This window comes from Columba livia, chromosome Z (assembly GCF_036013475.1).
Source record: "Columba livia isolate bColLiv1 breed racing homer chromosome Z, bColLiv1.pat.W.v2, whole genome shotgun sequence".
NCBI lineage: Eukaryota > Metazoa > Chordata > Aves > Columbiformes > Columbidae > Columba > Columba livia.
Window position 1 is genome coordinate 28,507,562 of NC_088642.1, and position 12,242 is coordinate 28,519,803.

Here is a 12,242-nt window from a genome sequence, read left to right on the forward strand (position 1 = left end):
CCCAGCACAGTTTCTAAGAAAGACTGTATACTGTGCAGTTCATTCTCATTGCTGAACAAAGGCTTGCTTTTCTGATTTTTTATTTACATTCACATTACTCATAGTCATCTCACCCACAAATATACTATCCAGTTACCATGCAATCATGCACTGCAGATCAAGGTTCTTAAAAGGTAAAACAAAATCCTACCTTTATGTAGCCCCAAGAAACTGAGAGTAAATAGTTTGCCTCAGGCATTTTTGATTGTTTTACTTTTCTCTATAGTACCAATCTAAGCTGATCAGTTATTTGCTATCTGATACCGCAAAAGACTTCCAAGAAGCAGGATTCCTTCTTTTCCCTCCTAATTCTTTTTGCTGATCTTCAGGTTCTCTGCAACTGTGTGCACAGGAGGCATACTGCAATGAAATCCAACCGTGTGGTCTTCCGAATGTATAAATGCCATTTGTAAAAATCAAAGCATTCAGAGGCAATGCTGAACAGACATATTGTACGAGCTGAAGAAATATCTGAAGAGATAGGGATATGCATATTTCCTGAACACCAGGACTTAATGAATAATGTATGTCAAGATGCTCAGCTGCTGGAAAGACTTGCTCTATCAACAGCTACCAAATAAGGACCTGAAGGGGAAGCCACAGACAGTGCCAGTAATCCCTCCCATAGAGACTAACTAGCAGCCAATAGCATGCCACCCTAAAACATATAAATCTAAGGGGGCTGGTGACATGATGTGCAGAATTTTCCATTGGCCAGCACCAGAGGCTCTCCTGGCCATGGGGTATTTATTTTTTTTACAGCAAATGCCATTTAATAACAGCATCCCACGCATGCAGCATTCACACACCATTCAAAAAGAATTGGGTTAAGGTCTCTTCACTTCAGCAGTATTTACCAGCTCTCTTCAATGAATGCACTATCTAAGCAGTAAAAATCAGCATCGTGTATATTCATGTGAAATGTCAAGCAATTTTAATTTTTCATATGGAAGCTAAATACCTTTTGAGGTTTTTGTGAAGAAAAAACAATAGAAATAGCACGATCAGGTTTCTTTAGCAGTCTGTAGTGTACCGTAACAACCAAAATGTTTTTGGTTTTTATGCCATCTAGATTAAAAACTGATCTGCTTAGACCACTGGGACAATCTGTCAGTTTCTACTGCTTTTTTATTTTATGAGATAAAAGCCATTACTATTAAGATAAAGCAAGTCATGTATCTTACAATTCCCAGTAAACATTAAGTTTCCATGGAGAAGTCAGAAGTGAGATAATAAGAGTCCTCAAATTCTCACTGTATTTATTTAACTTTTGCTCCTCCTGCCTTGGCAGATTAATATAATCAATTACAGCTATACATCATAGAAAAAAAAAAAAAGGATTAATTGTAAGCATGTCAGTAAGCTGGCTCAGACCATTAAATAAAATATCCCACCATCTGCCATTTAGAGACCAACACTTAAAAGGAGAAACACTTCATCTGTGCAAGGCATGTGCACTACTGTGGCAGATTTCTGCACCTTTGTTGTATCAAAAAGAGAGTTTCCCAGTATGACAATGGGCAAATGTCCAAGGACAAGATGAGTGAGGCGCAGTGCTCAGCCTAAGCCCATGCTGCTGATTCACTGGAAGATGCTGAATGACAGCAGTCATAAGGGAGCTTTTGGCTGAGTGGTTTCTACTTCTCTGGGTGATGCTACACAGCAATGTCAGCAACACTAAGTGCTTGAGAAAGAATTGAAGCTGCAAAAATCAATAGGGTAAAGTATGATATAACAAATTTGTTCCTTACAGGAGAGAAATGTTTAGCAATGTGACAGAAGGATACAGTCAAGCATACTGTTTTCCTTAAAATATATAATATAAAAAACATGTGAACAAACATATTATTGATGCATTTCCTGCACAGTTATACCCGTCCTGGACCTATACAATTAAGTTTTGAAAACAGACCTGGGTTATTAGAGACTCTGCAAGACATTAAATTAGCCTAAAATGTATTTCTAGAATATATTTCTCCTGATCCTTCCAGCTCAGCTTTATAACATTTGATATAAAGCTTGTCTACATCTGTCTCGCATCGTTTTCCAATCAGCCGCAAGAGAGCACAGCAGACACCTACTCAGCACCAACAGTGAGAATTTAAAGTATGCTGCCTCCCTTTCTAAGGCAATTTCAGTCACAACTTAGAAAATGACAAAATAACAGCGATCATACTTCTGGCTACATAAGAAGGGAAGCACGTGGGTGCGAAAGTTTGGTTGCAACCGCTAGTACAAACAGACCCTGGAAAGCTGAGTTTTTAAATCACTTCTCTCTGTTACTTTAAAGGCTCATTCCTTCTTAAATCTTATTAACAACTGCCTCCCAAGGCATGAAACTTGTCTCAGATAAGAAATGTTTAAAATGGCTGCTATGTAAATTACACTAGTTGTTTAGCATGTACAAAAAAATCAATCTTCCTTGATATTTTTTATTCTTCACCAATGTATGAGACAAAGACACATCCCTAAGAGTTACTGAACTATAATCCATTGAATTTACTGAAAGATGGTGTTTACAGAACCTTTATCTAGATAATTTTGATTTAAAACCATGGAAAAAAAAATTTCCTTCGATGTACATATGTTACAACAATTTATTTTAGCTGAATATTAACTATACTGATAATAGGAAATTACACCTGATATTGATATTGATTATTATTGATTTCTATGATTTTTCCAAGATGACAGCCTCGACCTCATAGAACAAATCACTGTGATATAATTTACTAGTACCTCACTGACTCAGAGAGCATACCCTCAGACTAGAGCCACACGTAAAAGTATGACCCTAGAATTTATAGTTGGGAAATTCATACCAGCACTCATTTATAGTAATTAATTTGGCTGACTTTCATCCTCAACTCTGAGGTTTGAATGAGTGGATAATTAGCTTTAGAGGAGGTTATGGCAGATAGATGAATGCACAGTAAATAGCTGCTGCACAAACTAAATACCTAGAGTAATTCAAGATAAGAAAAAAAGAAGTTAGAGATAAGGGGAAATCCAGCAATGTGAATGGGAAATTTTTGTTTTCATACACACATACATCTATGAAGATAAAAATGTGGGGGAAAAAGGGAATAATGACATTTTTCTACAATAGTTCAAATCAAGCAAAGAATATGGAAATGAGAAAGGTATAATTTGAAATGTCAGTAACTGAGTAACAAATGCAGGAAAAAAAAAAGTTTTTAATAAGCACCGTTGTGTGCTTTGAAAGAACCAAGACAATGACCTTGAAAGGCAGAAAGATGAAATCCCTTAATATCTGCAGGAAATGCTAGCCATTATTTAATCAACAGGTCTGGACAACTTTCTCCACAGGAGTCATAAAAGAGGCGGCAGGGATCCCAGTAACTGTGATGTTCAGCTTTAGTATATTTTGAAAGACTGCAAAAATGTTAATTTTGTGCCAATTAAAATTTGTGAGCAGGATGTCTGGGTAACTTCACAAAACATAATTCCTGGGTGAAATAACAGAGAAACTGAAATGCACATATTCTAGGCATTTGCTTGATAAAGAACCAACACATAGCAATACAACTGATGCCAGTCAATTTCTTTTTATGTCTTTCAACATGAAATATTATTGGATTGTTTTACAGCATTTAATTTAGTCCTGTATAGTATTCTGTGACAGCACTCTCAGTGTTGAGAAACGACACATTAAATAGATTAAGAACCTGATTAATGACCAATTTCTAACAACCATCAACAGGCCCTCTTCATCTAATGGGACAGTTTTAGTCAGGCTCTGCAAGACCAGAGACTATTTTATGATATTCAATTACTTCATTGGTGATCTGGAGTTCAGTCACTACTATACTACGATAATTTCCACAGCGTGAAAACTTCCAGGGAACAGAAAAACTGGTAAAAATTAAAAATATATATATATATATATATAAAAAATATATATATATATATATATATAAAAACTATAAGGATGTGGAAGTCACCAGCAGCAGCCTCACTTGTTTAGGATTTTGACACAATTCATGCAAACTACAGTTCAAGGAACTTTACTACAAAGGTAATTGGCAATAAGAAACACGGTCCATGAGTACAAGATGGTCAAGAACACTGATGGAAGCAGGAACCCTGAAGAGTTTGTACAGTCACCACAGGACATCCATAGTGATACTGTGACCCCAAAAAACCTGCATCTTCTGTGATGCTAAATAAAAAGAGAGATATCCTAAAGACACCGTTCTGGCAACTCCAGTAACGGAATAGTGCACACAGTGCTAGTGTCTCTGTTTTCCTACATGCTGCCATGTACAGCATGTTTGGAAAATGATTACTAATATTATCCAGGGGACCGAGAAGATGTTTTGTAATAAAAGAAAAAACTCAGGCTGTTTAACTTAAAAAGAGAATATGGCTCCTGTGTAGAACCATGGCAAAGAGAAAATACAGCATACCAGACCTGGTTCACTGGCACTGAGAAGCAATGGAAGGCAGCTGAAAACTCCCTCAAACCAACTGAGCTGAAACCAACTAAATCTATGAACAACACATGTGAATTACTGAGAATTATTAAATTAGTGTACACCAACAGTTAAGTTTTATACTCTCCACTGCCTGGTGTCTTCTAATAAAGAAAAGCAGTATTTTTAAAAGAGAACAGCAATAATTGCCCATGTCAAACTCAGCTACTACTGGTCACAAACACAAGACTCTTTTCACAGCATTAGCCAACTCCACCTGGCATTTATGCCGGAACGTACCCTAGCAGAAAGCTTCCACACATAATGGAAAGTCTTCTCAGTGCTGGAAGCCCACAGCAGAAAAGAACGGTTATTTCATCCTGTAAGCAAGGGTATGTGGATGGACTCAACCAAGCCAAAAAACAGAGGTGGTCTGGTGGAAGAAGCAGGACAACTAGGGACAAGGATCAGTCAGCCTCACAAACTTCTCTGAGTTCCACCTAAGAGTGTCTGACAGGAAGGAGGTAAAATGTAGAATTTAAAAACAAACAAACAAACAAACAAAAAAACACCCACACACACACAACAAAAAACCAAACCAAACAAAACACAAAAAACAAACAAACCAGGAATTTTGCAAACAGAAGGAGTTGCTTCAGCTGCAGCAATCTGCTGCCACACACCAAGCGAGCAGCAGGGCTGCAGGCAAAGTTGCGTTTTACACTGGTATCAAGAGATGAACTCCACCGGTGGCTGAGAACTGATGGCTGTAATTGGAACAAATCTATAATTCTTCTGAAGAAGTCTCAACTTTAAGGATCCTAGCTGCATCATAATAACACTGCTTTAATAAAGGCTTTCTTGGCAGCCTCCTGCTTGTCAGAAATACATTCTTTAAACCTGATGGGATAGCCTAAGCTATAACATTTTACAGATCTTTTTATTTGGAAATGTATAATTCTCATGCATCAAATGTGAGCATTTTATGTTGCTGAACATATATGAACATAGATGACAATATTCTTCTGAACTATTTTAGGAGAAATACGTAGTAAAACCCAGGAGCTGAGTTGTTTAATAAAGAATTAGGCTCCTTCATTAATGGAAAAAAAAAAAAAACAAACTGGTAAAATACATAATTCAGTATTTGTATTTACTGCCCTCTAGTGATAATAAAAACATGAGCTATGAATATATAGGAACACATAAAACTTTTTTTAGACCATAAATCTCACAATATGGTGTACTAGTTTTTAACCATATCACAGCAGGGTCTTTACCAGTATTTTCAATAGACACTCTGGAGTAATTACACAAGCAACAAAATTACACCCTATTTCAACCCATGTTTTGGGGACCACTGTCCATCTTTAAGATGCAATATTCACTTAGTTTTCTTGCAGGAAGTATTCTACATAATGGTAGACTATAGAATGCATATACTGGTTTCTAAAAAAGAAACTCCTACATTAAATTAAGTTTAAATTCAATAAATATTTTGCTGATTACAATATTCTGCTATATATTTATCTTTCCCTTAAATCAATGCTGTCAAAATGATGTAAACTACAAAAAAAGCTGCTGATAAAAGCTAATTTACATCAGAGAAAAGTGGATCAGGGTGTGATGCAGTTATGACTGTAGATCTGAGGAGGCGGTTGCCCTAGCAGAAATCAGTGATGAATAGCTCAGGTGGTTATCTCTCTATTCTGCTCAGCAACTGACATAATCAAATGCATAACCACAATCCTGTGGTTTTGTCCATGAAATTATTATTGTGAACAGTACATGATGTGAGCAGGCACCATTTCAAGCTTTGCTCTAAAAACAATGCTAAAAAACATACTTTACCTTTACTTGGTTATATATATATGTATATATATATATACACATATAAAATCACATCATAAAAACACAATACATGTTGTGTTTATGGATGTGTCAATATATATCCACAGCATATTGATACGAACATATACCTCTACATCACAACCATAGTTGTGAAACAACAGACAAGAGTTAAAAATAACTTTGGTTTGGAAATGCTTCAAACAAATACCTGAGGTTAATGCAGTATTTTTGAAAATCGTGCTTAAATTATTGCAATGTTAGCAGAAATACATATGCGACTCAGTTAATTCATCATATATCAGCATATTTCTCAGCAGACAAACTGTTTTGCTGAAAGTTAGAAGATGCTGGCACACAAATCAAATGTGCGCTCAGCCTGCACTGGACATGAGCTCAGGGAACTTGGACCACACTGAGATTTCATATTTTGTACTTTCCATATCTTCTTGATATGCAAAAATCCATCATATTTATGAAAGCTATTTTACTGCCATGCTTCTCTTGTTATTAATCCTTCTACCAACTTTCAAAACAGCTCTGGAAGAAGCCACAAAATACCACCACGACAGGGCCTTAACCTGAAATCTTTTATAATGACTTTTTCTCTTACAATACTCTGGCAGCAATTTGTTTGTTTGACAGTAATCCTCATATTTTATAGAAACCACAATTTACACAGAGAAAAGGAAAATAAAATAGAATTTTTTAATTATCATTTCGCTTCCAGGACTTACCCCAACACCTCTTACACCAGCTGTTCAGCTTTACTGTGACCAAATCTCAGAACCAAATAGTTCCATCCTCCATCAGAACATTCATGCCTTAAAACTGCATCCTCAGATGGCATAGCAACTAATTCTTAGTCACATCTTTTTGTCCATTTTTTCTTGGAGACAGTTGTTGGGGAGGATCTGCTACTGACATTTCTGGTCTATCTCCTCAATTATTTTCATTACACATATCCATTCCTGTCTTGGAAGCAATGACGACCAAACAACCAGACCACTGCTATCACCTTCACTCCTTTCCCTTATCCACAAAAAAAACCACCCATACCCTTCCTGTTCACCTCCTTCAGGCTAAGTGCCATGAGAAAGCCAGGTAGAAATCTCAGCCTCAGATACATCCACACAGTTTGGCTTATACCATATTTCGTGTTTCATTGAGCTGTTACTTCTTCATCATGCTTTGAATCTGGGTACTTGCCAAACAACATATTGAAACCCGCTCCCCAATTCCCAAAATGCAGCCCCAGCCAAGGATGCCTTGCCAGGGCAACTAATACATAAACCTGGCAAGCTTTTCTGTAAATGGAGTCTCAGGGCTGCTCCCATGCTCCCCTGCAGTAAGTTTGTATGTTTTATAGACACTTTATAGATGCTTTACTAAATGTTCAAAGACCAGTGTGATCTAGTATACACTTCTCCTTTACATGGCTACACCTACCTCAGTGCAGCTGTGTAGAGACTTTCAGTCCAAAGGCATTTACGAAAGGAAGAGTAAATATGTCTGAGGTATGGCAAAGACATAACACTTCAATAATGCACCTAAAATTATGCAACACCAATGCTGAAGGAATGCTGCTGTTAATAAAAGCTATTGTGCCACGGAGATGTACATGCTCTTAGCTCCAACTAACTGTTCGTGCCCTACAGGACAGAAATTCCTACAACTTGCACGTGTTATCCCAGCTACAGCAACTGCAGATGCTTCTTCTAGAGCTTATTTGCTTAAGTAAGATTTACAGCTACATCAGTGTAAATACTTATTCTATGGGATAAGAACACAGCGAAGTTTAAGCCATTCCCAACACAACTTGTGCTAAACCCATAAAAGTATTCACCCTAGAAAAACAATAAAGGTGATTTTTTTCTAATATTGAAACGTTCCTCTGCAAACAAGGATTTCATCATTCAAGTACAGTGAAAAGAAAAACAGGATTTTTTTTCTAAAATGCATGTTTAAGAAATTCTAACAGTTCCCCTCTTACTGAATGGAAAAGTTTTGGCTTTAAACATATCCAACAAAGTTTTTATCCTTTTCCTAGCTCATGTCTAGTTAACATTTGCCTAGTAAACACTAGCAGCACCGTCTAACAGATACCGTAGGTAAGAAATACAAGCAAAAAAATCCAGCTTGCCACCAGTTACAAGAAGGAATACTGTACTTACTCCTTGATCACCCCACAGCTCTCATACAATTCTCAGCTGTTACTCATGAACAATTTAAAGATATCTAGAAATAAACACTTTTGCAGTTTTCATCTCCTTTTGTCTTTTATGAGGGTTTTTTCAACATAAGTGTCAATTTGAGCTAAGAAACAGGTCTGTAATAAAAACTATGGAAAATCCAGAACCATCTGAGTAACTTAGTTCCATACATATATATATATATATATATATATATATATACAAAAAAAAAAATAAATATATATCTATATATATACATGCACCTTGCAAGTAAATACCTATCCCATAAATATCTACTGCAGCACAGCCACAGGAGGTGTGTAGCCACATTATGCACTTTTGCAGACATCTATGTCTAATAAACGTGCAAAGAGCAGGAATTCCTCACTCACAGAGCTGTAATGGCACATTCACCCTAAGAATGATACAGCTATACCAGCAAAAAGCTTTACGGGTATTGCCTATTTCATGCAGAAAACTGGCTTCCTGTGTAAGGAAAAAAAAACAGCTTCACTGGTATTGGTGGATTCATCTTACTTCTCCTGTGATGTGACATTCTTATTTTAATGAGGTGTTCCTACTGTAGACCTGGCCAAGCACAGGCTTTAACAGTTCATCAGAAATCTTGTTGAATGGTTGCCATTTCATACTAAAAAGAAGGAGTCTTTTAATCATCTTTTTTAAAGCTACAGTCATGCTTAACATACTTCTAGTGAAAAAGCAAAAATTAAGGATGACATTTTATTCAAATATATATGAAAACCAAATACAAAGCAAACTATTTGCTATTCTTCTCAATACTGTCACTCAGTTTACAAAAAATTACAAAGTAAAAGCTATCCTACAGAAAGAAGGCAACGATACTATAGACAACAGCAGAGAACTGAGGACTGCAAAGTAACTGCTAACACTGCAAGACGCTCAGTACAGCTCTGACATAAATGCATGTTATCAAGTGCCTGTAAATCATCCATAGTAGGTACCAACATTTTGAAAGCAGACTACAAGTTGTTTCATGTGATTTTGTTGACTCAGGCTCCAGTTCTTGTTATACCGTGGCTGTCATATTTCTAACTACAGTACATGCGATAGGGTCATTGTTCTTTCAAGGAAAAAACTCAGCAAGCATTATTCACCAACTAATATTCATTCCAATGTGATCTTAGTACCTTTCATTTGCTTATTTCTGTAGATGCTCCAAACATGTTCTAAATCTATGCAGATTCACAAAAAACTAAAGATCTATCTACCCAGAGCAGGAGAAATGACGAGCCTCACTGACTACACCCTTGTCTCCTGCATACAGGGAAGCACACAAAAATGCAATGCTTCATTTTCTTGTCCAAGTGAGCGCTTCACTCAAGTGCCTCTCAGTCAAATTAAACAAACAAGCACAAAATCCAAGTGGTTTCCAGTCCCACAGTTAAGTATGCTGTGAGGTGGGGTTTACTGGTACACATGAAAAAGATGGAGACAAGATAACAAAACCAGGCAAAAGACAGCTCTGTTGTTTTCTGAATTGCATACTTATTACCTGCGTGATTTAAACTCCTCTCACAATAATTCTCAGTATTTACATAAAGAAGCTGATGGTATATTCATGTTCCCTTACTTCCTACTTATTGGTACCAGTAATTTGCCTCTTATTGTACACAGAGGATCTGAATGTCTTTTGGGGTACTGACTTCTTGCACCATGGTGACAGCATGTGGTGGGGTGCTGCTGCATCCAGGCCACGCAGAGCTGTTGCTCCACTTCCATGGAAGTCTACACACCCACATGCCTGCCCAAGGTTTGGCAGGTTCAAGACCAGGCCATGCTAGGGAGGCATTGGCCAAGTGCTGGTAAGGACAAGCAATGCACCCATGCCTGATGAAGAACACTCCTTGCTGTTCCATGCCAACACAGATGGGTTCCTTTGAGTCTGGCAACCCTGTTTAACCTTGTGTTGGAGCAGAGCAGGAGAGTGCACAGGTTGTCACAGCCCAGTCTCAGCTGGGCAGCAACCAACAGCTGAGAGGCAGCTGAAGAAATGGACTGTTAGCATCCTTCACCTCTAGCAACTGGAGTTTCCATGTAGCTCATCATTCATAATACAGATAGAAAGGAACAACACAAAGGATCAGACTTGCTCAGGAAAGCACACTCTGGAAAACCGAAAGCATCAGGAACAACAACTGAGGGTTGAGAGAGGCAACTGGATGCTTGGTTCTTCCACAAGTGCAGACCTGCAATGTCATGGAATGATGGAATAGTCTGGGTTGGAAGGGACCTTCATAGGTCATCTAGTCCAACACCACTGCAATGAGCAGGGACATCTTCAACTAGATCAGGTTGCTCAGAGCCCTGTCCATCATGGCCTTGAATGTCTCCAGAGATGGGGCATCTACCACCTCTCTGGGCAACCTGTTCTAGTACATGTCACTCTAACCTGTGAACATTTTGCTCCTTCTCACCTCACACCATGAAGCACTGCAAGACAGCGGCATTCACCCAGAACCACTCTCATGCTCTACGGCCCACACACCCTCCCAGCTGGTGCTGGTTCTCCTGTCACCAGCTCAGAGCCCATGGGCTACAGCCAGGAGCCCTCACAAAGACAGCTGGTCTTGCATTAAGTTTTATTTAGGATAGCTACAGCAAGCTACTGAAGGACAACTCATGCACCTATTAGTCTCCGACACATTTTCATTACAACAGCTGAAAGGGTTTTGCAGGAGCCCTCTCATCTGGGTAAATTTTGATTCTTGTTATGAAATAACCTAATACCAAACAAATCACCAAGATCATCTCAAATCACTGAACACATAGGAGTATAAATTTACGCATTTCTCATTAACTTTATGGAACTAGATTTCAGGTGAGAGGCACATTTCAGAAATCCTCCACCTTATTTTACAACATTTTTACATTATTCACAAGTGATTCTTCAAGTATAGAAAACGATTTTATACTAACTTCTCTAGACCACAGTATGGTCTACACAAATAGATATCAAGGTTTACTTGCCATATCAATGCAGTCATCCCTTATTAATGTTACTGTGGGTTGCTCCCTGGCAATACCAGTTTGACAGAGCACCAATAAACTGGTATTTGCAAGGAAACAATTTCACTGCTAAATCAATATTTCCTTTGAAAATGCTCAAGTGTGGCTTGTATTTAGCAATTTCCAGTATGTACTCTAACACCATACAGTAATCACCTTTTGTAAACACTGCTTTTGTTCATAGTTTATAGCTAGTGCATATTTTGTATTTAACAATGTTTAAATGTACATTAGTACTGAATTAATTAATATGCTTTAGCTTTGATAATTTAAGTCACCTATGAACTTCTGTAGCATAGCAAAGCATTAAAGATAATTTCATTTGAAAAGACCTCTGTTTAATCAACAATAACCCATCATCATTTATTTTCTATTCTGAACACTAAAGTTTAACAGATTCTGCCATTCATGCAAAATCTAAACCAAAGATAGTCTAAGAATAATGAAAATGACCTTACATACTGGAAACTGATTAGGTTCCACTAGCAAAAGAAAAGTACATCATTAGATTGTGGTATTTTCTCTGACGAACTTGCAATATGAATATAAAATACACAGGCATTATTCAAGTAAAATATTATCTATAAACCTTCATTATTACTAGATATCAAGAAACATGGTATTTTTCATATTTCAATCAAATAGATACTTTTACCACTCTATAAAAATCATCCCTAGT

At 37.4% G+C, this 12,242-nt stretch overlaps 1 protein-coding gene across 7 annotated transcripts in view; it reads right to left on the reverse strand.

Annotated features, from left to right (window-relative positions):
* Positions 1-12,242, reverse strand: part of PDE4D (phosphodiesterase 4D) — a 600,515-nt gene that overhangs the window by 23,862 nt on the left and 564,411 nt on the right. The window contains exon 1 of one of the 7 annotated variants that reach the window (XM_021284857.2): positions 191-3,918. The exons of the other annotated variants lie outside the window; for them this stretch is intronic. Coding sequence (XP_021140532.1) covers positions 191-238 — 48 coding nt within the window. The 5' untranslated portion in view covers positions 239-3,918. Of the gene's footprint in view, positions 1-190; positions 3,919-12,242 lie in introns of those variants that run through there. 7 annotated transcript variants of the gene reach the window in all.